This window comes from Mirounga angustirostris, unplaced genomic scaffold (genome assembly GCF_029215605.1).
Source record: "Mirounga angustirostris isolate CCGP_5_RB_7025 unplaced genomic scaffold, mMirAng1.0.hap1 SCAF_15, whole genome shotgun sequence".
NCBI classification, from domain to species: Eukaryota; Metazoa; Chordata; class Mammalia; order Carnivora; family Phocidae; genus Mirounga; species Mirounga angustirostris.
Window position 1 is genome coordinate 85,976,039 of NW_026991723.1, and position 22,368 is coordinate 85,998,406.

At 60.6% G+C, this 22,368-nt stretch overlaps 2 protein-coding genes across 4 annotated transcripts in view; one reads left to right on the plus strand and one right to left on the minus strand.

The window, feature by feature from the left end:
• Positions 1-4,464, plus strand: part of LRSAM1 (leucine rich repeat and sterile alpha motif containing 1) — a 41,822-nt gene extending 37,358 nt beyond the window's left edge. For all 3 annotated transcript variants that reach the window (XM_064579785.1, XM_064579788.1, XM_064579789.1), the window contains one exon: positions 170-4,464. In XM_064579785.1, coding sequence (XP_064435855.1) covers positions 170-295 — 126 coding nt within the window. In that variant the 3' untranslated portion in view covers positions 296-4,464. The remainder of the gene's footprint in view (positions 1-169) is intronic.
• Positions 2,511-22,368, minus strand: part of NIBAN2 (niban apoptosis regulator 2) — a 51,759-nt gene continuing 31,901 nt past the window's right edge. The window contains exons 3-14 of the mRNA XM_045883177.3: positions 17,075-17,203; positions 15,173-15,278; positions 13,758-13,925; positions 8,729-8,844; positions 8,096-8,200; positions 7,848-8,010; positions 6,732-6,919; positions 5,946-6,101; positions 5,389-5,505; positions 5,129-5,236; positions 4,913-5,024; positions 2,511-4,518 (exon numbers count right to left, since the gene is read on the minus strand). Of these exons, the coding sequence (XP_045739133.1) occupies positions 3,935-4,518; positions 4,913-5,024; positions 5,129-5,236; positions 5,389-5,505; positions 5,946-6,101; positions 6,732-6,919; positions 7,848-8,010; positions 8,096-8,200; positions 8,729-8,844; positions 13,758-13,925; positions 15,173-15,278; positions 17,075-17,203 (2,052 nt within the window). The 3' untranslated portion in view covers positions 2,511-3,934. The remainder of the gene's footprint in view (positions 4,519-4,912; positions 5,025-5,128; positions 5,237-5,388; positions 5,506-5,945; positions 6,102-6,731; positions 6,920-7,847; positions 8,011-8,095; positions 8,201-8,728; positions 8,845-13,757; positions 13,926-15,172; positions 15,279-17,074; positions 17,204-22,368) is intronic.

Genomic DNA, 22,368 nt, shown 5'->3' on the forward strand with positions numbered 1-22,368 from the left:
GCAGGGGGATAGGGGGTCGGGAGCGACTTCTGTGCCGTTTGGACGGCGTGTGACAACTGTGGTCTCAGATCCTTGAGGTAAAGGACAGCGAGGGGTCGGGGGGCTCCGTTGCCCCGTCGCCGGGAACAGGCCGGGGCAGGACCCAGCCGCTCCCACGGTCTCTCCTCAGGCCCAGATGATCTTCCTCAACTGCGGCCACGTCTGCTGCTGCCACCAATGCTGCCAGCCGCTGCGCACGTGCCCGCTGTGCCGTCAGGAGGTCACGCAGCGCCTCCGGCTCTACCACAGCAGCTGAGCCCCGGGCTCCAGACCGGCACAGCCCCCCCCGCCCCGGGGCCCTCTCTCATGGCCTGGGAGCTGCCCCCCGCCCCGTTCCTCTCCGAGCCCACCTGGGCGGGGGCGGGAGGGGGACCGGGTGCCCCTGGCCCTGCCGCCGCTCGTCCGACGGCTGTGGGGGACGCGAGGACTCCGAGGCGGAGGACGGCCTCGGGGGTTTGGAGAAGCAGCTGCGCCCCCGTCTAAGCACAGGACTGAGGGTCCTGGCCGCTGCCACTTCCCAGCAGTCTGACTGCGGCAGGTCACTGCCCTGCGGGAGCCTCGGCGTCCTCGTCAGGGTAACACGGACGGCGCTGTCCCCCTCAGTGGGGCGGTGGGAGTGCGGGAGGGCCCCGAGCGCGGAGCTGCTGCACGGAGGCCACCACGGGGCGCCACGGGCTGGCCTCACGTGGACTTGCCGGTGTGCCGAGTGCACGCCTTGTACCGCAAGCCACGCTCGCCCCTCCCGACCTCCCCCTCTGGGCCCCCTGCTCTCCAGACCTGTACCTCCTAACAGTCCACCCCCCCACCCCCACCCCCCACAGCTCACAGGCAGGCAACGGGCTTTGCCCACCCGAAGCAGGAATGTCAATAAATCCACCTCCAGCCTGATCCTGAGTCCTTGCTGGGGCCTGGTGGAGCCCGGGGACAGGGGAGGGCTGGGGGGACGGGGGTGGTCCGGGGGGAGGGCTTCACCTCAATCAAAGGGAGGGAGAGGTGGGAGAGGTGGGAGAGGCATTCTCCAAATCTGCCCTCATGACAGGTGGACAGACAGCTGGAGCAGGTCGTGCGGGGGGGCGGGGGCTGTGCGCTCCCTTACCGCTATCCCGGAGAAGGGCCCAGGGCCTGGGAGCTGGGACATGGCAGCGCTGGGGCTGGAGCCTGGAAGCCTCTGGACTCCTAAGCCCATGCAGTTGTGCTGGTGGTTCATTGCACAACGCTAACAGGAGCCATGCTCCCTTGCACTTGATCAGAGCTGCACGTTTATTGCGTACGTTCGGGCAGATGGTTTTGAACCAAGTGGAGCTTGCTTTGGGCTAGAGGTGGGTCTCTTTGGGGCCCCCGGGCTCTGCCTCCAGCTAACGCTGACCCTGGCCAGCCTTCCAGACTCCTTTCCCCGTCCATGCATTCAATAAGGGACCTGACGGGGCCCTGACGCAGCCAGTAGCCACCAGGGGGCACTGAGTGCTCACACCAGGTGCAATGCTGGATGCCGGGGCCTGGCCTTGGAGTGGCAGAGAGCCGTCTGCCTTGCACCTCAGTGTCCCTATCGGATTGGGAGCATCAACCCTGTAGGCTGAAATGGGATGGGATGAAGGCCCCTTGTAAGTCCTTTCCAAGCAAGAGCTGGGGCCTCTTCCCACAGTCTCACCCCCTACCCCTGACTCCCCAGGAGCTCTGCCGCCTCCCTCCCTCAGCCCCAAACCTGGGCTCAGCCTTAGCCGAGGGAGATGGAGACCTGGGCGGGCAGGGCCACATAGGGCACAGCATTTTGCGAATCACCCAGGCTCCTCACTAGGCCCAGGGAGAAAGACTTTTATGAGCGCCCAGCCCTGCTCTTGTAGATGGAGCGATTTGCCAAGGACCACAGCAAGACTGCAGCTGAATGTCTGGTCTCCGGCCCCAAGGCCCCCGCCGTTCCTCACCTCAGCCCTTGTTGACCAGCCCTCAGCCACTGGCCACCATGGAAGCCAACGTCCCTCAAGGTGACTGGCTGCCATCCCACCCAGGACGCCTGTTTACACCCTTGGATGGGACAACCCATCCCTACCAGCTGTGTGTGTGTGCATGTATGTGTGCGTGTGTGTGCCCTGTAACCTCAGCCAGGGATCCACATCACCTTGGGCCTCAGTTTACACGGTGGTAAAATGGCGGTAACGAGGGTGCTCTCCTTCTGGAGTGCTCAGCCCACAGCGAGTGCTCCGTGACTGCTGAGTGAGCAGGAGTCCCCCAAAATGCCCACACCTCTGTGGACACCCCGGGGCTACTTGGCCTTAAAGCTGCTGCCAGCCCTCCTGGCCGAGCTGCCATCAGGCTAGTCACCTGTGTGCCCTGCACCCCGTCTCTGGGGCGGTGTCCTCCGACCAGGCATGGAGAGGGGGGTCAAACGATGAGCCCAGAAAGTCAGGGGGCACTGCTGGTCCTAGACCGGCTCCGGCCCAGGTCTCCCACTGGCGGCACCACACGCAGGCCACTGGCTTTAAATCATTTATTGATTAGTAAAGCTTAAAGAGTTTGCATAATATTTTCAGTACAATATCTGGGAAGGATGATTGGAGAAAACCCCAAGAGAAGGCACTAGAGGAGAGATGTGAACACGGAACCTGGTGGTAGAAGGTTAGTGAGGCATTTGAGATTAGGGCTGGGGGGACCCGGAGGGTCCCTGAGCACCAGCCACCACCGCACGTCCTGGGGGTCTGAGGCCCCTGCCCTGGGAAGCGGATCGAGGGGGCTGGGGAAGCCAGGGGATCCCGGGCCCTGGGGAAGCGGCTCAACCCTCACTCCCAGAAACGAGCAGCTTTGGGAGGAGGATATCTAAGAAGGGAATTTTTCAGGGGCCAAGCCACAGCCTGACCCTACATCCTCAGAGGGGTCACCGGTGGTGCTTTGGGGAGCCAGACCCAGCTTCCCTGATGGACAGTGCGTACCTTGGAGGTGGCCCTCGGAAGACAGAATCTATACCCCCAAACCCCACCTCTTGAGCGGCCTGCCACCCCTCCGTCCCAGCCCGGAGTGTGTCGCCACAGGACGGGCAGGGGCAACAGAGGGACTCCCGGAGGCTGGGTGCTAACAGGTAGGAGCTGGGCTGGGGCGGGGGCGGGGGTGGGGAATGTAAAGCCTGCTTCAGCTTCCAGAGCCTTCCCTGGGCCACCTCAGCCTGCTCTGAAGACACTCCCAGCAATACCTCCCCTCAGCTCACCCCCTCCCTCCCGCTCTTGGAACACTTCCTCTCCACAGACTAGCACATTCTGGGCCTTTCTCATTCCAACCCCGGCCCCTCACCCCTCCTCCAGGAGGCATCCCTAGCCTGGCTACAGCCTGAGACCCCTCTGTGCGCCTCCCCTCACCCACAGCAGGCAAAGCGAGGCCAGTGTCCACTCCAAACCTGGCCTCTGGAGGCCCAGCCAGGATTGAGGAGGACAGTGGTCTGGACAGAGCTGGGCTTCAATGCTCCATGCTTCTGGTTCCAATGGGCCCCCTCCACCAGTGAGAAGGGAGAGAATTCAGTGGCCGAATAACCCAGCGAACAACTCTACATCGGTCTTACTGAGGAGGAGGGTGAGACCCCCATGAGAGAAACTGACCCCAGAAAGCAGGAAGGGAGGACCCAGGGAACCGGCGGCCACCAAGGTACTCACTCCTCAGCCCCCTCGGCTGGCCCAGCTCCCAGCACAAGCAGGAAGCCCCAGATCATCCCACAGAAGAGAAAACGGAGCAAAGTGTGACCAAACCCAATAAAGTGACTCAGGTGGGCCAGCCCCAGAGGTGCCACACCAGCCCTCCCCTACCTCCACCCCGAGGCCTAGATCTGGGGCTCCCCGGCTGGAGCCAAGCCTGTCAGTGTCTTGCAGGGGGTGGCCCGTGTGCCATGTCCAGCAGAAGCTCGGGGGTAACAGGCCTAGAACTCCGTCTGTACCCCTGCGCTGTCCTCGGTGGTGGTGTGGATGGGGGGGCGGCCACCAGGGCTGGACACCTGCTCCCCGGTCTCCTGGTCACTAGGTTTGGGAAGCTCAAGGTCCACAGCCTTTCCAGGAGGGAGTTGCCGGAGGGGTGAGGCGGGCGGCGAGGAGGCCTCAGGGGCTGCCGCGGGCTGGGGGCTCTCCTGGGAGGGGGCCCCGTTGAGCAGAGGGCCAGCCGGCGGGGGGCTCTCAGCCCGCAGATCCCGGGCCAGCAGGCCACGGAGCTCAGTGACACTGTCCTGGGACGCAGGTGATAGGGGCTCAGGACCGGCCTCGAACGGCAGCCCTGCCTCCTCGTCCTGGACCACAGACACCACCTGCTTGGCACGCCGTCGCTTTTCTGAATGGGTGGCTGCTTCTGGGACGCTGGGGCTGCCGCCGTCCCCCCCGCTGCCACCGTACTCCTCACCCCAGTCGATAGGCGCGCCCTCGGCCAGCAGGTGCAAGTTGGGGTCGCTGTTGTGCATGACCATGCTGTCCCGGTAGAGGTTGTGCTTCCTCTGCACCGCGGCCTCCTTCACGGCTGCGGAGCCAGAGAGCAGGGTCAGGACAGTCGGCGCAGAGGCCGCGGCCGCCAGCCCACCCTCCACGGCGCCCGAGTAGGACCCCCATCATCACCCCCGGCCTCACTGCTGGGAACCAGCAGCCCAAGCTGGCCACCACTGTGTCCTCCTGTCCCTCATCTGCCACCGTCTGCAACGCCAAAGCCTGAGCTGACAGGACAGCACAGAGGAGCGATGCTACCCGCCCAGGGCCACACAGCGTGCCTAAGCCAACCGCCAGGCCTAAGCCCCGAGGTTAGGGTTTCTTTGCAGCTTAGCGCGTGGGACCAGGAGGACCTCTCAGCAGCCGTCTTTCTCACCTCCTCCCCTCCCCCGGCGCTGAGGCCCCCCCCCCCCCAGCTGGCCCTCCCGTACCCTGCAGGATGTCCTTCATGACCGTCTGCAGCACCACCTCCTCGTACGTGTTCTCCACCAGGATGAACCTGGCGAAGTCCTCGAAGATCAGCTCCTGGAACCGGGGCAGCTCCTGCAGGGGTGGGGTGGGCAGAGGCGGGGGTCAGGCCGGCGGGTGGAGGGAGGGGGCTGGGGGCGAGGGGCTGCGAGGCTGGGGGAGGGGAGGGGCACGCTCACCGACTTGCACGTGGGCGCCAGCTTCTTGAGCAGGAAGGGGATGGTGATCTGCAGCAGCGCCTCGCGGAAGAATCGCTTCCGCACCGAGCTGCTGTCGTAGTCGTATTTCTGCCAGGAAAGGAGGGGTCAGGGGGATGAAAGCCCGGGGGTCTGACCCGAGCCTCGGAATCCGTGCCCACGCCAGGGGCTCCGCGGTGCCGCCCGTAGGGGCAGCAAGCCTGGTACGAGCCCGGGGACTGGGCTCGGGCCAGGCCGCTCACCTTCAGCACCCGCTCCAGGATCCGCTGGATGGACTTGCACAGCTCCTCCTTGGTGGGCCCCTTCCCCAGCTCCTGGTGCAGGAGGGTCTCAAAGGTGTACACGGCATTGTCCATTTGCTGCAGGGCACACCGCGGGGCACGTGAAGGCCCCTTCCTGCACGCCTCGGAGGGGCTCCTGAGCCTGTGCCCCAGGGCTGTAGGGAGGTGTGGGGGCGGCCTGTGTGCGCCTACGTGTTCCCCCCCATCTTTACTGTCTGCTGTGTGCTGGCACAGTGCTGGGCACCGGCCAGTCCCTGCCTCAAGGAAACCGAGGTCCTGGGCCTTGCAGGGAGGGGCTTGGGGAGCAAGGAGGGCTTCCTGGAGGAAGGGGTCTCTAGGGCAAGACCTGGACGAGGAGTCCAGATTAGCCAAGTGAACAGAGGGACGGGTGTTCCAGCAGGTAGGAGCACTCGAGGGGCTGAGCGCGGCTGCCGTGAGGCTGCCGTGAGGCCCAGGAGGAGGCAGGGCCTCTCCCCAGGAGCCAGGGCCTGTGGGACGTGGGGGGTGCTGGGGCCCACCTCTCGCATGTGGATCTGGGCTCGCTGCTTGAACACGGATGTGCTGGACACGTCGAAACGCTGCTGCAGCCCGTCGAGCCGCAGCGGCTCCATCTTCTCGTAGCAGCTCTGCATCTTGAGGGGGTGGTAGGCCAGCTGGGACAGCTTCTCCATGTACTGTAGGGAAGCGGGTACCTGAGCCGGGGCTCCCAGAGTGGAGGCAGGCCCTGCAGACCCACAGCTTGCCCAGGCCCTGGGAGTCCGGGCCTGGCCCCCTACAGGGACTGCCTGCAGGGTAAGCTGGGGGGACCCAGGCCCCGAGGGAGGAGGGTGTGAAGGCTGGAGCATGGTCTAGCAGCACGGTGCCTGGGGAGAGGTTCTCATCCCTTCTGGGGCACTGTGTGACCTTGGGCAAGTCGCTCACCCTCTCTGAGCCTCCGATTCCTCAGCCTCAAAATCAGGCGAAAGTTTCTCATGATCTCTAAGTCTTTTCTGGTTCCCAAATTCTATGATAATTACTGTCTGTGTACTCCTCGGTTCGCGGTGTGGAAGAGGAGGGCAAAGATTATGGGATCCATTCTATCTGCACCTGACACCCACGTGGGTGTCACCCGCCTGGTGGAGGGGGTCAGCGATCCCCCTTTCCTCTGACTGCTGCCCCCCAGTGCCTCACGCCCTCAGCCCCTTGGTCTCTAGCAGACCCTCTGGTGACAGGTTACACCCTGAGTCGCAGCAAGGGCCTGGCGGGGGCAGAGCGGACCCAGGCCCAGTGCGCTCCCGTCCCCGGGGCAGGGGGCCTGGCCTCACCTCACCCAGCTTGTCTGCACCGCCCTCGTTGATGACGTTCAGGTTCATGTCAGTCACCTCTTTGAAGAGGACATCCCGCACCTCGGTGAAGCCCTGGCTGGTGGGCACCATCAGGGCCTCCAGGATGGACGGGATGTAGGGCTGGACGTGGTTCCGGACGCACACCTCTGCCTTGGGGAGGATGAAGGCTGCGCCCAGAGGGAGCCGGGTGAGCAGATGGCACCCGGAGCCCACAGACTCGCTATCATATTAGCTTTTAAAGAAAACCACTCGTGATGCCAACAAACTGAATGATTCATAGATCCATGCATCAAAGAGAACATTTCAGAACAATTCTGAGATTGGCCCCTGATATTTCTAAAAGTCTGAGGGCAAGGAACTAAGAGCGCGGCTCGTCCAAAGGTGTCAGCGTTGTTCTGCTTCGCTCGAGGTGGAAAGAAACATCTCTAGGGGTCTTGCTGCTTTGTTTAACAAAACACACTCTGGTAGACTCCGTGAGCCTCTGGCTTTTGCACACGCCGAGCCGGCCCCCGCTCTGTGCGGCCACATACAAGGCAGCGGGCCCCTGGGCACGACCAGCTCCAGGACACTTGGACAAAGGCCTTTCCCCCCCCAGGGTGTCACGAGGTCCCTCTCCTCTGCCCAGCTAATGTTTGTTGCACCAGATAAAAGTCAGCTCTCTGTGTTCTATCCAGCTCACGAGCACAGCGAGGAGAGGAGGAGCCTCAGGCAACCGACACACTCGGAAACTGCACGCAGCCCATGTGCAGGGCAGGGGACAGGGGGCCGGGAACAGAAGGAACACAGGCTAACCCCGAATACTGAGCCGTGATCCGAGTGAATCATCACAGCTAAACTGATGCCTACGAACCAACGGTCAAGTCCGTGACCCTCCAATGCTGAGCAAAACGCTTGAACTTCCTTGACAAAACAAACGGACATCTTTGAGGTCTGGGTTTGCAGAAATAGCTACAAAACAACTCCCAGAGTTTGGAAGAGCAACGGCTCAGGTTTGCTTTCATTTTTTAAAATGACCAAATGAATCGAGTCACTAGCGTGAGAAGTACAGACGGGAGGTCCGCCCTGGCCCCTGAAGGCGGCAGGTGGCCGGCCTACCTCGGATCTTGCTGGCCAGGTGCTCCTTGGAGGTGATGATCTGGTCCATGTCCGTGCGGATGGTCGCCTCCATGGCTGGCCGGGCCAGCTGCAGCTTGGACAGCACCGCCTCAAAGTGCGCGTTGGCCTGCTCGTACACCATGCGGTACACGGCGTCGGAGATCTGTGGGCAGCGCGGCGGCGTCAGAGCCAGACTGTGGGTGCCAAGCAGGCACCGCACCCCCGCCTCCGCGCCCGCACGCACCCACCTGGATCCACTGCCGCTGTCGCTCCTGCGGTTTCCCCTTCAGCCGTGGGGCGAGCTCCGCCTTCAGCTCGGGGCCCAGCTCCTCCATCACCAGGTTGCTCAGGATCTAGGACCAGGAGGCACAAGCCGGGGCAGGAGTTAGAGCATGTCCGGCTGGCAGGTTCGTCTCCGCATTCTACCCAAGCCCCACCTCCCCTGGACTTGGCCTTGGCTCCATGTCTCCACTGCCCTCTCTCCTGAGCATCATTCCCCCAGGTCCCAGCTTACCTGCTCGAGGGACCTGCAGGATCCTCAGAATCGGGTCCCACCTCAGGACCTCTGCACCTGCTGCCTCCCTGTCTGGAATACGACACCCCCTTCCCCCCCCCTCACCTGCACAAAGTACGTGTGTTTATTTGTCAAATGCCTGTTTCTCCTGCTAGATAGAGCGTAAGGGCCAAGGCCACATCCCTCTTATTCACAGAAGCACCCCAGCCCCCCGGTCAGGAGAGGTGATCAGTAAATGATGGAATAAAGTCTCTCCACCTGTCCAAAGTGATCTTACTGTCCTTGCAAGCTGGAAGCACCCTGAGCCCAGAATCTCTGTGCCTGGCCCCACTCTCTGGACCTTTGGTGACTTCCACAGTCTCCTCACCTGCACCTCGTTCCCACACAGCATCTCCCAGGTGCCGTACAGCTCCTTTGACTGGCGGTACATGCGGATGGCGTCCGTGAAGGCAGGGCCCTCTACCTTGGAGTCCTCCGGGATCCCTGCTCCGGAGAGGGAGGGAGAGAGGAGGTCGGTGAGATGGCCCAGTGGCCTTCACCAAGACCACTGACTGCCCGAACGCCCCTCCCCAAGTGCAGACACATGCACACCCCCACCTGCAGTCCCACTGCCTCGAGAGGGTGGCGGTCGTGTTTGCAACGACAGTGACCGTGGTAATGACCCTCCCCGACAGCAGCGAGGCAGTCTCCTTCGTATGCTCCTTATCTTCTTAAATCTTCCCAACCACCCCAAACTGCCCTCAGCCCTACTCCACAGATCAACAGGCAGGCGGCAAGGTCAGGCCACTGGCTGGGGGTCCCAGGGCAGTGAGTGGTAGAGCCCGGACCCGAGGTCACCCCACCCTGCCGGCACAGCAGAGAGGGTGCTCAAGGAACCCCGAGGTCCTCATTCCAGTCCCACTCCCTCCCCTTACTGTCTACAGCGGGGCCTGCCAACTTTCCCCGCAAAGGGCCAGCCAGTAAATATTTTCAGCTTTGCAGACCAGATGATCTCTGTCGCAACCACCACACTCTGCCACCGAGCCACCAAAGCAGCCAATCTGGAAACCAACGAGCCGGTAAAACTTGATTTGCAAAAATAGGTAATGGGCCCAATTCTGGGCTGTGCACTGTAGCTTGCCAAGTCTTGCTCCAGATCCCTGAACCCTAAGGGCCTCAGTTCCCTCTTCTGAACAGTGGGAACAATGACCCGGTGAGGCTGCAGCCGTGGGAACGGGCTGGGAACTGGTCAGGCAGGGGCCCCTGAGCAGAACCCAGCACCTAGCAGCGACGGGGTGCTCTCGCCGCCCGCGGGCAGGCCCCACGTCGGCCTCGTTCGCCACGGTGTCCCGGTCCGAGTACGAAACGCCAGTCCGGGACTCGTGTTATTGCTGGTGCCGGCGGCGGCCCGCGGGAGCCTGCCCCCCTTGCCCCTGCCAGCAAGGTGGGTCAGGGAACAAGGCACAGCCCCCGGGAGCGGCTGCCAGGGGAGGCAAGCGGCAGGAAGTTGCAAAATCGGACTTGGGGAAGAACAGGGTTATGCGCGCGGAGCCAGGCAGTGGGGCGGCCACCCTGGCCACATGCCCCCAACCACTGTGTCCCCGCAGCCGAGGAAGGGGAAACGGCAGTCTGTGCCTCCAAAACCCCAGCTCCCACGGCAGTGACTACAGGCTGAGTCATCCCTGCAGAGAGAAAGCCCCTCTGGGCGTGGGGAGGACCCCCTCACATCCGGCTGACCGCAGGAGTCGGCGCCCGTCCGCGCGGGGGAACAGGCCCAGGGCCATCCTGCAGCAGCAGCTCCCTGGACGGGGTGGGAGCAGGGGGGGTCTCCCCGCTGCGTTTCAGGGACCGAGGTGGGGCAGGGGTGAGTGCAGCAGAGCAGGGGTGCTCCGTGCAGAGCCCGAGGTGGCTGCTGCCCATCCGGGCCAGGGGAGGAAGGAGGAGCACGGTCTCCCAGAGACCAGGTTTTGCACGGAAAACGTGGGCTGTGCGGTACCTGCACCCGATCTCACCCGAGGGCCTTTACATTCTACAGATAAGCCGGGGGTGCTGGCAAGGCAGGGCTGCTCCCCAGGGGCAGGGAGGCGAGATGTGGGGCGGGGGCAGCAGGCAGGAGGCCGTGATGTCCTGGGCCCTGGGCTCAGACCCTCAGGACGGCTCTACACTGCATGCTGGGCCACTGAGTCTCATACAAGACAGGGTCTCCCTCCCGAGCTCTTCCCCTGGGCCTGGCTGTTAGGGGCTGCGGGGTGTCCCCCCAGATTCCTTTGTTAAAGACCTAACCCCTAGTACTTCGGAAGGTGACTGCATTTGGAGATAGGGCCTTTAAAGAAGTAATTTAGGTAAAGTGAGGTCATTACGGTGGGTCCCCATCCAGTACGACTGGTGTCCTTATAAGAGGGAATTTGGATGCAAACCGTGCACACAGAGCGGGGACTGTGTGAAGACACAGGGCAGGGAGAAGGCAGCCATCTGCAAGTCAAGGAGACAGGTCTCAGAAGAAAACTAACCTGCTGACACCTTGATCTTGGACTTCCAGCCTCCACAATTGTGTAAGCCACCCCGTCTGCGGCGCTTTGTCATGGCGGCCCAAGCAGACCAAGACACCAGGCCGGGGCTGAGACCTCGCACACATTCCCTCATCTCATCCTCAAACAGCCCCGTGAGGGATGGCTGTTCTCAGTCCCACTTGTCCTGACGGAGGAGACAGGCTCAGAGATGACACGTTACTGGTCCGAGGACATACAGCTAGGGAATGGCAGCAGGAGGGCTCCAGCCAGACCTGGAGGCTTCCTGCCTGTGGGGTCGTCAGGGTCAGACTGAGAAAGGAAACTGCATTCCTCAGTCCCAAGCAGCAGGCTAAGGGGGATGGCAGTCAGACAGGAAGAGGCCTTGACCTCCAGAGCCCAGGCCCACCCTGCGGGCTCAGCTCAGTGCCCCAACAGCCTCTTGCCACCCCCCGCTGCTCCAGGAATGCAGGATGTAAGGGGGGCCTTGGGACGAGCTGGCGTCCCCCCAGCTTGGCCTCCTTCCCCACCCCCCACTTCCTGGCAGCCCCCGGAGTGAGCAATTCCAGGCTCCACAAATTCCAGGCCCAGCCTCCAAGCTAGAGGAAGCGGAGAACTTTCCCACAGTCCTCAGAGTAGAAGGAAGGCTCCTCTAAAACCAGCAGCAGGCTGCCCCTTCTTTCCCCGCCCCCTCCTGCCCACAGCACCCGCACCCACCCACGGGGCTCCCCTCAGCCTCCCAGGTGAGCTCCCAGCTGTGCTAGGCACAGGGCCAAGAGCTCCCCCCAAACCAGCTCAGTTAGCCCTCCCAGGAATCCCACCGAGCTCAAGCTTGGCACCCTCGCATTGTGCACATGGGGAATCCACCCCCGACCTGGGGTGGCCCTGCCAGGTCAGCCATTAGCCCTGGAAACCTGAAGAGGGCAGGGCTGGGCCAGGGCTGGGCCAGGGAGGGAGGAAGAAGGGACGAGCGGGGAGGGTGCCCAGGCCAGGCAGCCAGAGCCCAGATGGCCTCCGCCCAACCCTGGCCCCACAGCCCCAGGGGATCTGGGAATAGGAGACCTTTTGTGGGTGGCAAGGCCTGGCCCAGGTGACAGGGGTTGGCCTGACTGAAGGCCCGGTTCCTCCCACCTGACAGATTCCAGACCAGAGGCAGCTCTGCAGAACACAGGATGGGAGGGGCGACCCGAGTCAGCCCGGCAGCCGGGCCTCCAGGTGCCCACGCTGTCCACCCCCCACCACAGGAGGCATGCCGGGCAGGGAGGGCCACCGCACCGATGTGCGGTGGCCAGGTCACCAGGAAGGAGGTTCAGGTTTCAGCACAGGTTGTTCCTTCCGCGAGAGCACCAAGACCCTCAGGGCCCCGCTGTCCCCGTTTTTGATCAAACTCCTTAGGGCCCTGCAGGGCCCTCTGAACTGGACCCCAGTGCCCCCCAGCGCATTGGGTCACCCTCCCCCACTGCAAGCCTTCATGCAACTCCTCTCAACTGTCCCCACCTCCAGGCTGCCGTCTGCGCTCAAGGCTAGAACGCTCCTCCCCCTACTCGAGGACCATTCATCCTTCAGGTCTCAGCTGCCCACCCTCTGCACACACAGGATCAGCAGCCCCCAGCACATACACACCCTCCAGGCTCTCGGGGTGGCTCCCACCCAGCACCCGGCACAGCTGCTCCTCCTGCTTAACATCTGCGCCCCCCCCCCCCCCACGGGGCTGCCAGCAGCACAGGGGCAGGACCCGGGTCTGGCTCCCTGGCTGCCGCCTCCGCGCCCAGACACTAAAAACGTCTGTTAAACAAATGAGTGAGCGGAAAGAGACCTCAGAACTTGACAGAAGGGAACACTGAGGCCCTGAGAAAGGACATGAACTGCCAGGCTACCCTACAGGTCAGGGTAAGGCAACAAATGATACAAGAGAAGTCCTGGGGCGCCTGGCTGGCTCAGTCAGTGGGGTGTGCAACTCTTGATCTGGGGGGGTTGTGGGTTCGAGACCCACACTGCAGGTTGATACCGCTTAAAAATAAAATCTGTTAGGGCGCCTGGGTGGCTCAGTTGGTTAAGCGACTGCCTTCGGCTCAGGTCATGATCCTGGAGTTCCGGGATCGAGTCCCGCATCGGGCTCCCTGCTCGGCGTGGGGTCTGCTTCTCCCTCTGACCCTCTTCCCTCTCGTGCTCTCTGTCTCTCATTCTCTCTCAAATAAATAAAATCTTTAAAAAAAAAAAAATAAATAGGGCGCCTGGGTGGCTCAGTTGGTTAAGCGACTGCCTTCGGCTCAGGTCATGATCCTGGAGTCCCGGGATCGAGTCCCGCATTGGGCTCCCTGCTCGGCAGGGAGTCTGCTTCTCCCTCTGACCCTCCTCCCTCTCATGCTCTCTGTCTCTCATTCTCTCTCTCAAATAAATAAATAAATAAATAAAATCTTTAAAAAAAAAAAAGACTTAAAAAAATAAATAAATAAAATAAAATCTTTTAAAAGAAATTAAATAAATGAATAAATAACCGAAGTCTTTACACCAAGCATCGGGCAGACTCTGTGAATCCTTACAAACACCCTAAGACTCGGGAGGGGTTATTACCCCATTTTATACAGGCTCCGAGAGGTAAGCTGGTCTCCTCAAGTCATGTTGCTGGGAAGGGGCAGAATCGGGACTGTGATTCTGTGCCGCAGGGTCCAAGGGCTCAACGACCTCTGAGAACAATCTCCCCAATTTTCTCCGAGCAGGACAGAACTGTTTTCTTCAAGGAAGAAGGTTAAAAGGCAACATCGCGGCGGCTTTCCTACGACCCCGGCCCGAACCGGAGAACAGCTCGCAGAGCAGGGTTGCCGCACCACACCCAGCCACTAGGTGTCGCCCCCGGCGCGTGCCCCCGGCCCCGCCCCCCCGCCGCCGCCGATCCCCAGGGGCCCTCACCATTGTTGCAGTGCCGGATGCAGTCCTGCAGGACCGCCTGCCACTTGTCCTGCTCGGCTTCCGTCATCATGCAGAAGTAGTAGTGCCGGGCGGAAGGGTGCCAGAGGATGAGCGGGAACTGCGTGGGGCACTTGAGGATGGGGGCGGTGCCCGATTTTGACGTGGTCCCTGCGGAGACAGCGCCCGCTGAGCCGCCGCCCTCTGCAGTTTCTGTCTGCGGGGGACGGCAGGCGGCGGATCCCTGGGCCCAGCTCCCAGGGGCGGCTGAAGCCCAGACAAGTCAGTGGGGAGGCAGCATGCTTCTTTGTCACTGCATCCCCCACAGCCCAGCTAAAGGGACCTCAGAATCCCCCGGCATCTGTTTAGACCCATTTCCCAGAGCTGGCATTGCATCTGGGGAAAGCCTCCAAACTCCACGCCTCCAGCACAAGGAACACGGGTCAGAGCCCTTAGGCTCAGAGGCTGAGCATTACCTTCTTGGGTTTCCCTCCAGATTTCAGCTGTGGAGGCCAAAGTGTGGCTTAAATGTCCCAAGGGGGGGGGGGAGGGCTGGGGTGGTGGGGGACAGAAAATAAATAAAAGGAGATTTTTCTCAATTTTGTCCCCACGGATATTCGAGATCCAGTGAGATAAGTGGTCCTGGGCTGGGACCTCGCCACTGTTAATAACACAATGACAGTTCTTCAAGCCCTGGCTCTGCATCCCTGGTGTGGGGCTTGGGTGCACACAGCACCTCACAGGGTCTACACAACACCCCAAGGTCAGTCCTCCCAGTGCCAAGTTGCCGGTGAAGACACAACAAAAACAAAGCCAGAGTCGGGGCTGGAATCCAGGAATGCTGGGCTCTCGCTGAGCCCTCAACCACACAGGGCGCTCTATTCCCAAGCCCCATCTGGGGGCACAGGCTGCCCCCCAGATCGGCTACTTCCCCACCCCCCTGGTTTCCCTGGGATCACCCGGGAGGCCGATGTGCTCCTGTAAGGCTTCTGGGAGCCTCCGACAGGGTGGGGTGCAAACAGGACACCTAGAATAACTCCGCACAAATGCAGAGCTGACTCCACAGTGTACAAAGCAGGGCCACCTGGGTCATCTCCTCCAGGGGGCTCGCAAGGCCTCAGGGAGGTGGGAAGGGCAGAGGGAGGGGCCCCCACGGCATAGCTGTGACTATAAGGCTCAGGAAGCAGGCACGCAGGTGGGAGTCAACACCAGTCCAGTCCCAGTTCACTGGGTGGCCTCCTGCAAACCCTCTCCCAGCCTCCCCTCTGAGGACATGAGCTGTCCCTTCGAGGCCTGGCCATTCTCTCTGCAAACGTGGAGCCTGGAGTTCTGGGATCAGGACTGCCCTCTCCCCCGGCCACCTCCTGGGCCTAAGCAGGGCATCTCGGCCTGGGACGGGGCGGGGGGGGCTCTTTTACCTGGTAAGGAGTTGCCAACAAGCTCCAGGTACTGATCCACGGAGGTGAGGATTTTGTAGCCTGCACTGTTGATGACAGCCCGGGGTGGGACCTGCCGCTCATAGGCCTGAGGAAGGGACAAGAGAGATGGTCCAAGCCTAAGCCCCATCTCCAACTCTGGCTCCAGGGCCCTCTCAGTGTGGCCTGCCTGAGGCAGGGAGGAGGAAGGGAAGGGAGGGGGAGGAGGGAGAGAGGGAGGCAGAGGAGGAGCCCACCCGCTGCGGTGATTAGAGACCACCTGGTGTAGTGACCGGAGTCCAGGCTCTGGGCTCAAATCCCAGCTCCACTGAACACCGTCTGTGTGATGCGGACATTAAGCTCCTTCAGCTCCTATGCTTTAGTTTCCTCATCTGTTAAACCAGGGCAACAATAGCTCCTACTCCACGGGGCTGTGTGGGACTGCGTGAGACGAGCCACACGATATGATTAGCTGGGGGCCTCACAGCCAGACGCAGGAAGCCTTACCTATTAGCAGCAGCTACCACGAGCTGAGTGTGAGCGTTTATTACACACCAGGCACCGTGCTAAGGGCACTGCATTGCTTCCTTTCACAAAATCCTCACAATCCAAGAGGTGAGTACCATCGTTAGCCACGAGCTCACACAGGCCGTACGCAGCCAACCTAGGACATAACCCTGGTCTGTGCGCCTCCTGGGTCCAGAGTCTTTGACCATGACCCTGCACTGTCCAGCAAATTCCTAGGTTCTGAGCTCCACACGAGTCCCCTTTGGAGGAGAATTAGGTCTGGACACTGCGTTCTTACACCCAAGTGGCTAAAAAGTGGCTCTAACGAGCGCCTGGGTGGCTCAGTTGGTTAAGCGACTGCCTTCAGCTCAGGTCATGATCCCAGGGTCCTGGGATCGAGTCCCGCATCGGGCTCCCTGCTCTGCAGGGAGCCTGCTTCTCCCTCTCCCACTCCCCCTGCTTGTGTTCCCTCTCTCGCTGTGTCTCTGTCAAATAAATAAAAATCTTTTAAAAAAATAAAATAAAATAAAAAGTGGCTCTAACGTAGTAGCTCATATAGCAGGGCTGCCGTGCTGCCGCCGGCCACTAGGTGTCACCACCCAACACGCTGCTCCAGGATGGCTCAGGACCTCCAGGGCACGGATTTGCCTAGTGTGGTCCTAGGTCATCAGCACCATCAGCCCCACCTGAGAATTTGTTAGAAATGCAAACTATCGGCCCTGCTCAGACCCAGATCAAACTGGGTAGGCCCAGTAACCTGTGTCATATGCCCACCAGGTGGTTCTGATGCCGGTTACCAGTTTGAGACGCCCTGCCAGGGGCCATCAGGCTGCTCCCGCCCTGTTTACATTTCTTTAACCGTGATTTTCCTTGAACAGAGGGCACTCAGGCCTGTCCTTTGCTACTTTGGAGAAATGTATGGTAGAAGAAATTGGGTCTGTGGCTCAACCACGGGGGGCTTCCCCAAGGGCCCAGGGCAAAGATAAGGAACAATGGGCAGGACACTTACCCACTAGGCAGTAGGGGTTGCCAGAGGGGCAGAGGAATCAGGAAGGAAAAAGATGGGACCGCCACCCTGGGGTAAGTGGAGGAAGGGAATGGCCAGACTCCTGTGTCAGCAGTTGGTTGTGACCATTGAAGAGCAAGGATGGGAGCAGTTGGAGAGCTGCAGGAAGCCCAGCCAGCAAGGAGGCTGGGGGGTGAGGGAGCAGGGGCTCTGGCCCTGGGACTGGACGATTTGAGGTGGGTAGGGGCTAGTGGCGAGTGGCTTACAGTGGGGAGGCAAAGTGAAAGGGGAGCCCCAGAGCAGGGCTGTTTATAGGAAGCCAGCGGAACAAGCAGGTTGGGGGTGGGGGCTGCAGAGAAGGAGCAGAGTAGAGGTGGGGGGGGGGGTCTCACCACTTTGTTCTCGTAGAGCACCAGCCCATAGTTGTGAGGCACGAGACTGAAGCGGTTCCTCCATTTCTTGTTGTCCTCCTGGTACTGAAAGAGGTTCCCAGAGAAGATGATGCGCTCATCCAATGGCACCTGTGGGTGGGGTGGAGTGGGGAGTGAGGCCGGGCTCCCCCACAGCCCAGCCGGGCAATGGGGTCCCCCAAGAAGGGGGGGCTGAGCACATCCCCCATCCCGATCTCCCCGAGTCCTCCTCTGAGGCAGGGCTGCATCTTAGCCATGTGACAGATGAGGAGAGTGAGGCTCAGGGCAAAGGAGCTTCCCCAAGGTCCAGCCAGAGCCACAGCGATGCCAGGACTTGAGCCCAGGCCAGGCACCAGCATTCGGGGCCCAGCCAGGACCAAGGTCTCCCACTCTGTCCTGGCCCTAGACAGGCACGACTACCTTGCGACGCGTCTCTGCAGCCCACGGCAGGCTGCTTTCCCATCCACCCACCACCGCAGCGCAGCTACACCAGCAGGACGGGAAGTGTCCATAGGCCAGTACGGGGAAGGCCCCGGCACCTGGGAAAGTCTCTTTCCTGCTCTCGGCCTGTTTCCCCTGAGGGCAACAAAAACTTGGCCAAGGTGGCTGCAGAGAACCTCCCTGGCTCTGACAGCTAATAAGATGAACTCCATGAATTTGGGTGGGGTTGGAGGGGACCTCAGTTTGGAGGGTTCAGTGTTGGACCAGCATCCTGGCAGACGGATGACCAATGTGGGCAGCAGAAACACCCAGACCTTCCTCGCAAAGCCTTAGCTTTGACTCCACCTGACTCAGTGTGACTTCGGGCCTGTCACATCACCTGTCTGTGCCTCAGTGTCCTCATCTGTACCATGAGGATGGGGACAGCCATGACTTCATCCAGGCATCTTGAGGATTCCATAAGACACCGCGTGCCAGGATCACGCGCACCTGACAGTCTGCTCAGCTCAGGATATGCAGGAGCCTCCGTGACCGCCGCTGGGATTCCTCGGGCTGTGTCAGTCTCCCAGCTCCCCAGGCTGACTTATTTGGGGAGAAGGGATGGCCATGCCTGAGAGCATGTTTCCTGAACAAACCCACACAGGGAAGTTTCAGGAAAGGGAGATACAGAGGCGACAGGGGGCAGGCTTACTCCTGGATGAGTGGAGTTTCAATAGCTTCTATCTGTTCTGCAATAAATATGGAGCCTTTTGCAAAAATAAACACATATCCTATGTAGTAACAGGAGAAAGTATTATCATTAGCAGTGCCTAACCCTTCCCAGCTTCCCTGCTCAGCTTCTGGGTCTGTCCCTGCAGCTGGAGTCAGGTGGGAGCCTTAGGTCCCAAGCTGCCCACCCCCAAGGCCCTGTGTCTTCACAGGGGCCCCCTCTCCCCAGCAACCTCCCTGCTACTCTTCAAGGGGAAATGCCAAAACACTCTTGGAAAACGAGGGCCCATTGTACTCAAACAATAGGACCCCACGACTGCTTCCTACCCAGGGATAAAAATATTTACAGGAAAAGAAAATGGTCCCCCCGCCACCCCCCACCCCACCGCATACAAGTGGGCTTTGCCCGAGTCACAGAGCTATGCTCAGTGGGCTATATTTAGACAGAGGCCTCCTCTCAAACACAGCTCTCAAATCCCCATCTTTTCTAGAGAGAAAGAGCAGATAGCTCTCCTGACACCCTGGTAAGACCCTCACTCTCCCCAGGCCCCCCGGTTTGGTCCTCCTCCTAGCTCAGGGCAGGAGCCCCGCATCAGGGGCATCAGGAGCCCCGGGCAGGCCTTCCCAGAACCACCCCCCCGCCCCCTCGGGAGTCCACCCCCAGATCCTGGGGCAGCCCGTAATGGGCGGTTGCATGCGGGTTTGGATTTTATTTTTAAGACTTTCAAATGGCAGAGTCATGTTTCCACTGGAAGGCCTGCAGGAAATGAAACGGAACCTGCCAGCCCAGGCAAAATATTTTGGACTCTGCAAAGCTCTCCAATGCTGCGCTGGGAACCTTCGCTGGGTGGCGAATGGTTAGAGCACAGACCCCAGTTCCGACGGCCCCGATCCCTGCCCCAGCCCCATCGCCCATGCGGCGGGAGCCTGGACAAGCAGCTCCACCTCTCTGAGCCTCAGTGTCCACAGTGCAGGTGTGGACATAAGTCTAACCCCTTCAAGCGATGTCGAGCCAGCTGGATGAGCAGTGCCCACATAGCATAACTGCTATTTTTAACACGATTTCTGTTTTTTTACTCTTACTACTGCTACTGTATTATTTCTAATAAAAACAATTGGTATTATGACAATTAACATTGTTATTTCTATTATGATATTATCCTGATTTATCACAATGGTCAGTTTCCTGAGTGGCAAAATGGGACCAAAAATCCCTGCTTTTCAGGGATTGGGGGTGATTTCCTTTTACTCCTCTTACTGACGTGTCACTGCAGTGTTCCTACAGTGGGTATTAAAGCATTACTACAGATGTCCCTCCCGCCGTGACTCTCGAGCCTCGTGCCGTCAGAAACCACCACTCTGTCTTGGGTCACTGGGACCCGGGCCGCCTGTGACACCACACACATGGGCACGTGCCAGACACCCAGTCCAGGCCACACCTCCGGGTACCACCTCGGCCCTGTTGTCACAGGGTGGGGAGGGGGCCACGACACCAAGGGACCAGACACAAAGGGTCACGGGATGCTCCGAGGCTCTGCACAGAGCCCTGGCCTGCCCTCCACCCCAGCCAGGAATCTGGAACCTGGCTCGCATCCTGCCTCCACCATCCTGGGCGAGCCACTGAAAGGCCCAGCTGTATACACTGCTCCCTCACTCGGATGTTCTCCCCTCCCGGCAGGTCCTCAGCGGAGATGGCCCCTCTTCCAAGAAGCCCTAGTGGGCCACCCAGACGAGGCCAGACACCCCACCCAGGCTGAGTTCACTCTGTCATCTCCTTCGTGGCACCCAGATTGTCGTGTATTTCGGTCTGTCTCCCGAGTGTCTGTGGGACCAGCGTAGCCCCGCACCTGCCCTGGCTCAGTCAGTGTGTGGCCCTGACCATGGGTCCACTTGTCTCTTTTCAGGTGATGCCTCCAGCTGTCCTTCCCACTGAGAAGACACAAACGGTAACACGTCCCGAAAGCCAGCTCCAGCCCCTTTGGTCTCATGGTAGGTGGACACATCTTCCGCCACTTGGGTTTGGGAGAGGGTGGGGACAAGAAGGAAACCACCCCAACCCTCCCAAGTCTGGAGCCTTTTGAGGCCCTGCTTTCTGCTCTGCCACCTCAGTGAGCCCCATACTGGTCCCTTGCCGCATGATCCGAATCCCACCCGGCCTCAGAGGCCCCAGGACATCCCCACTCCCTCCCCAGGCTACTCTCATGCCTCTGGCCCATGATGGCGGTTCTGGGTATCAGTTCACAGGCAGAGAAACTGAGGCTCGGGAAGGGGAGGCCATGGGCTGGAGATTACCCGGCAAGTCAGGACTTGCATCCCTTAGTAACCACCCCACCTGCTCCCCTCATTCTCCACAGCCCTCCGCAGGAGGTACCCACCTGTCAGGTCAGGAGACGGGCCCGAGGGTTGACTCAACTGCCCAAGCCAGCAGCTACCAAGAAGCTCTGGGCCCGGTCCCCCGAGTTCTCTCCCCCCAGACCACAGCATTCCAGCCTCCATCCTTCCCCTACAGTCCTGTCCCGGGCCCGCGAAGCCTGAGAACAGGCTGACCCCGGCAGCCGGGAGGAAGCCGACAGGACTGGGTGGGGAGGTGCGGCCGGGTGACCAAGGGCAGCTTTGGAGTCCACCAAGCACGGAATTCAGCCACAAAGGACCCGAGTGGCGGCACTGGAGTGGCCTGGCTGACCTGGTCTGGAGCCCACTCCCAGAGGGATCAGCTCAGCCAGGCCAGTTCCCCAGAGGGAAGCTGGCGGGCACTCCGCCCTGGGGCCACCAGCCAGGACCAAGTAGCCTCCCGCCTGCTGCTGGGCCACTCGGGGCAGGCCACCTGCAGAAGAGGTGGGGCTGACACCCTTCCTCCTTGTCACCCTTCCCTCTGCCACCCCTGGGCTGTCCAGGGGGTAGAAGGTGAAGGTCACTGAACGGGGGAATGCCCTGGCTTTTCCCTGGGCTGACTCAGGGCCCCCTGTACCTCCCCCCGAAGAAGGGCTAGCTCCTCACCCCACAGGCTCAGGCCTGGGGTTGCCAGCTCCCAGCTGGGCACTCACGGCCCAGCCTGTGTTCCAACTGTCCCTCACCTCCTCTCTGCCAGTCCCGCCTCCGGCCCCACTCGGGGGCCAGTCACCGCAGGGCCCTTCCCAGGAGGCCTTGTGTGCCTCCTTCAGTCCGTGCTGACCCATGGGCTGGAGTCACACAGCTTCCAGTCCCTCCACAAATACTTACTGGGCAAACACATTCCTGCTAATAACAGGCTAATGACAAGCCTGGAGATGCTGACACTATCAGCCAGGGCTCACCAAGCACCTTCCCTGCTCCAGGCGCTCGGCTGGCTGATTCCTTCATCAAGAACACCCTGCGCAGGTGTTCTTACCCCATTTCACAGATGAGTAAACTAAGATCCACAAGGTGACGTGATTTGCTCATGGGTATGAGGCCTTTAAGAGGAGCGGCACCTGGGTGACTCAGTCGGTTAAGCGTCCAACTCTAGATTTTGGCTCAGGTCATGATCTTAGGGTCCTGGTATTGAGCCCCGCATCGGGCTCCGTGGTCTGCTTGAGGATTCTCCGTCTCTCTCTGCCCCTCCTCCCGCTCTCATGGGCACACATGTGTGCACACTCTCTCTCTCTCAAATATTGTTATTTTTTTAAAGATTTTATTTATTTATTTGACAGAGACACAGCGAGAGAGGGAACACAAGCAGGGGGAGTGGGAGAGGGAGAAGCAGGCCTCCGGCGGAGCAGGGAGCCCGATGCGGGGCTCGATCCCAGGACCCTGGGATCATGACCTGAGCCGAAGGCAGACGCTCAACGAATGAGCCACCCAGGTGCCCCTGAAATAAATAAATCTTAAAAAAAAAAAAAAAAAAAAAAAAGGAGCAGCTGGGCTTGAACCCAGGCATGTCAAGATGATTCCAGAGCCCCAGCTCTACCAATGGAGGAGTTGAGCTGGCAGGGAGTACCCCGTACCCCATGGTGAATGGAGGGGTCTTGGCAAGGCCACTGGGTTATCTGCCGATTCAGAAGCTGGGTGGTGGGCGCCTAGGTGGCTCAGTCGGTTAAGCGTCTGCCTTCGCCTCAGGTCCTGATTCTGGGGTCCTGGGATCGAGTCCCCTATCGGGCTCCCTGCTCAGC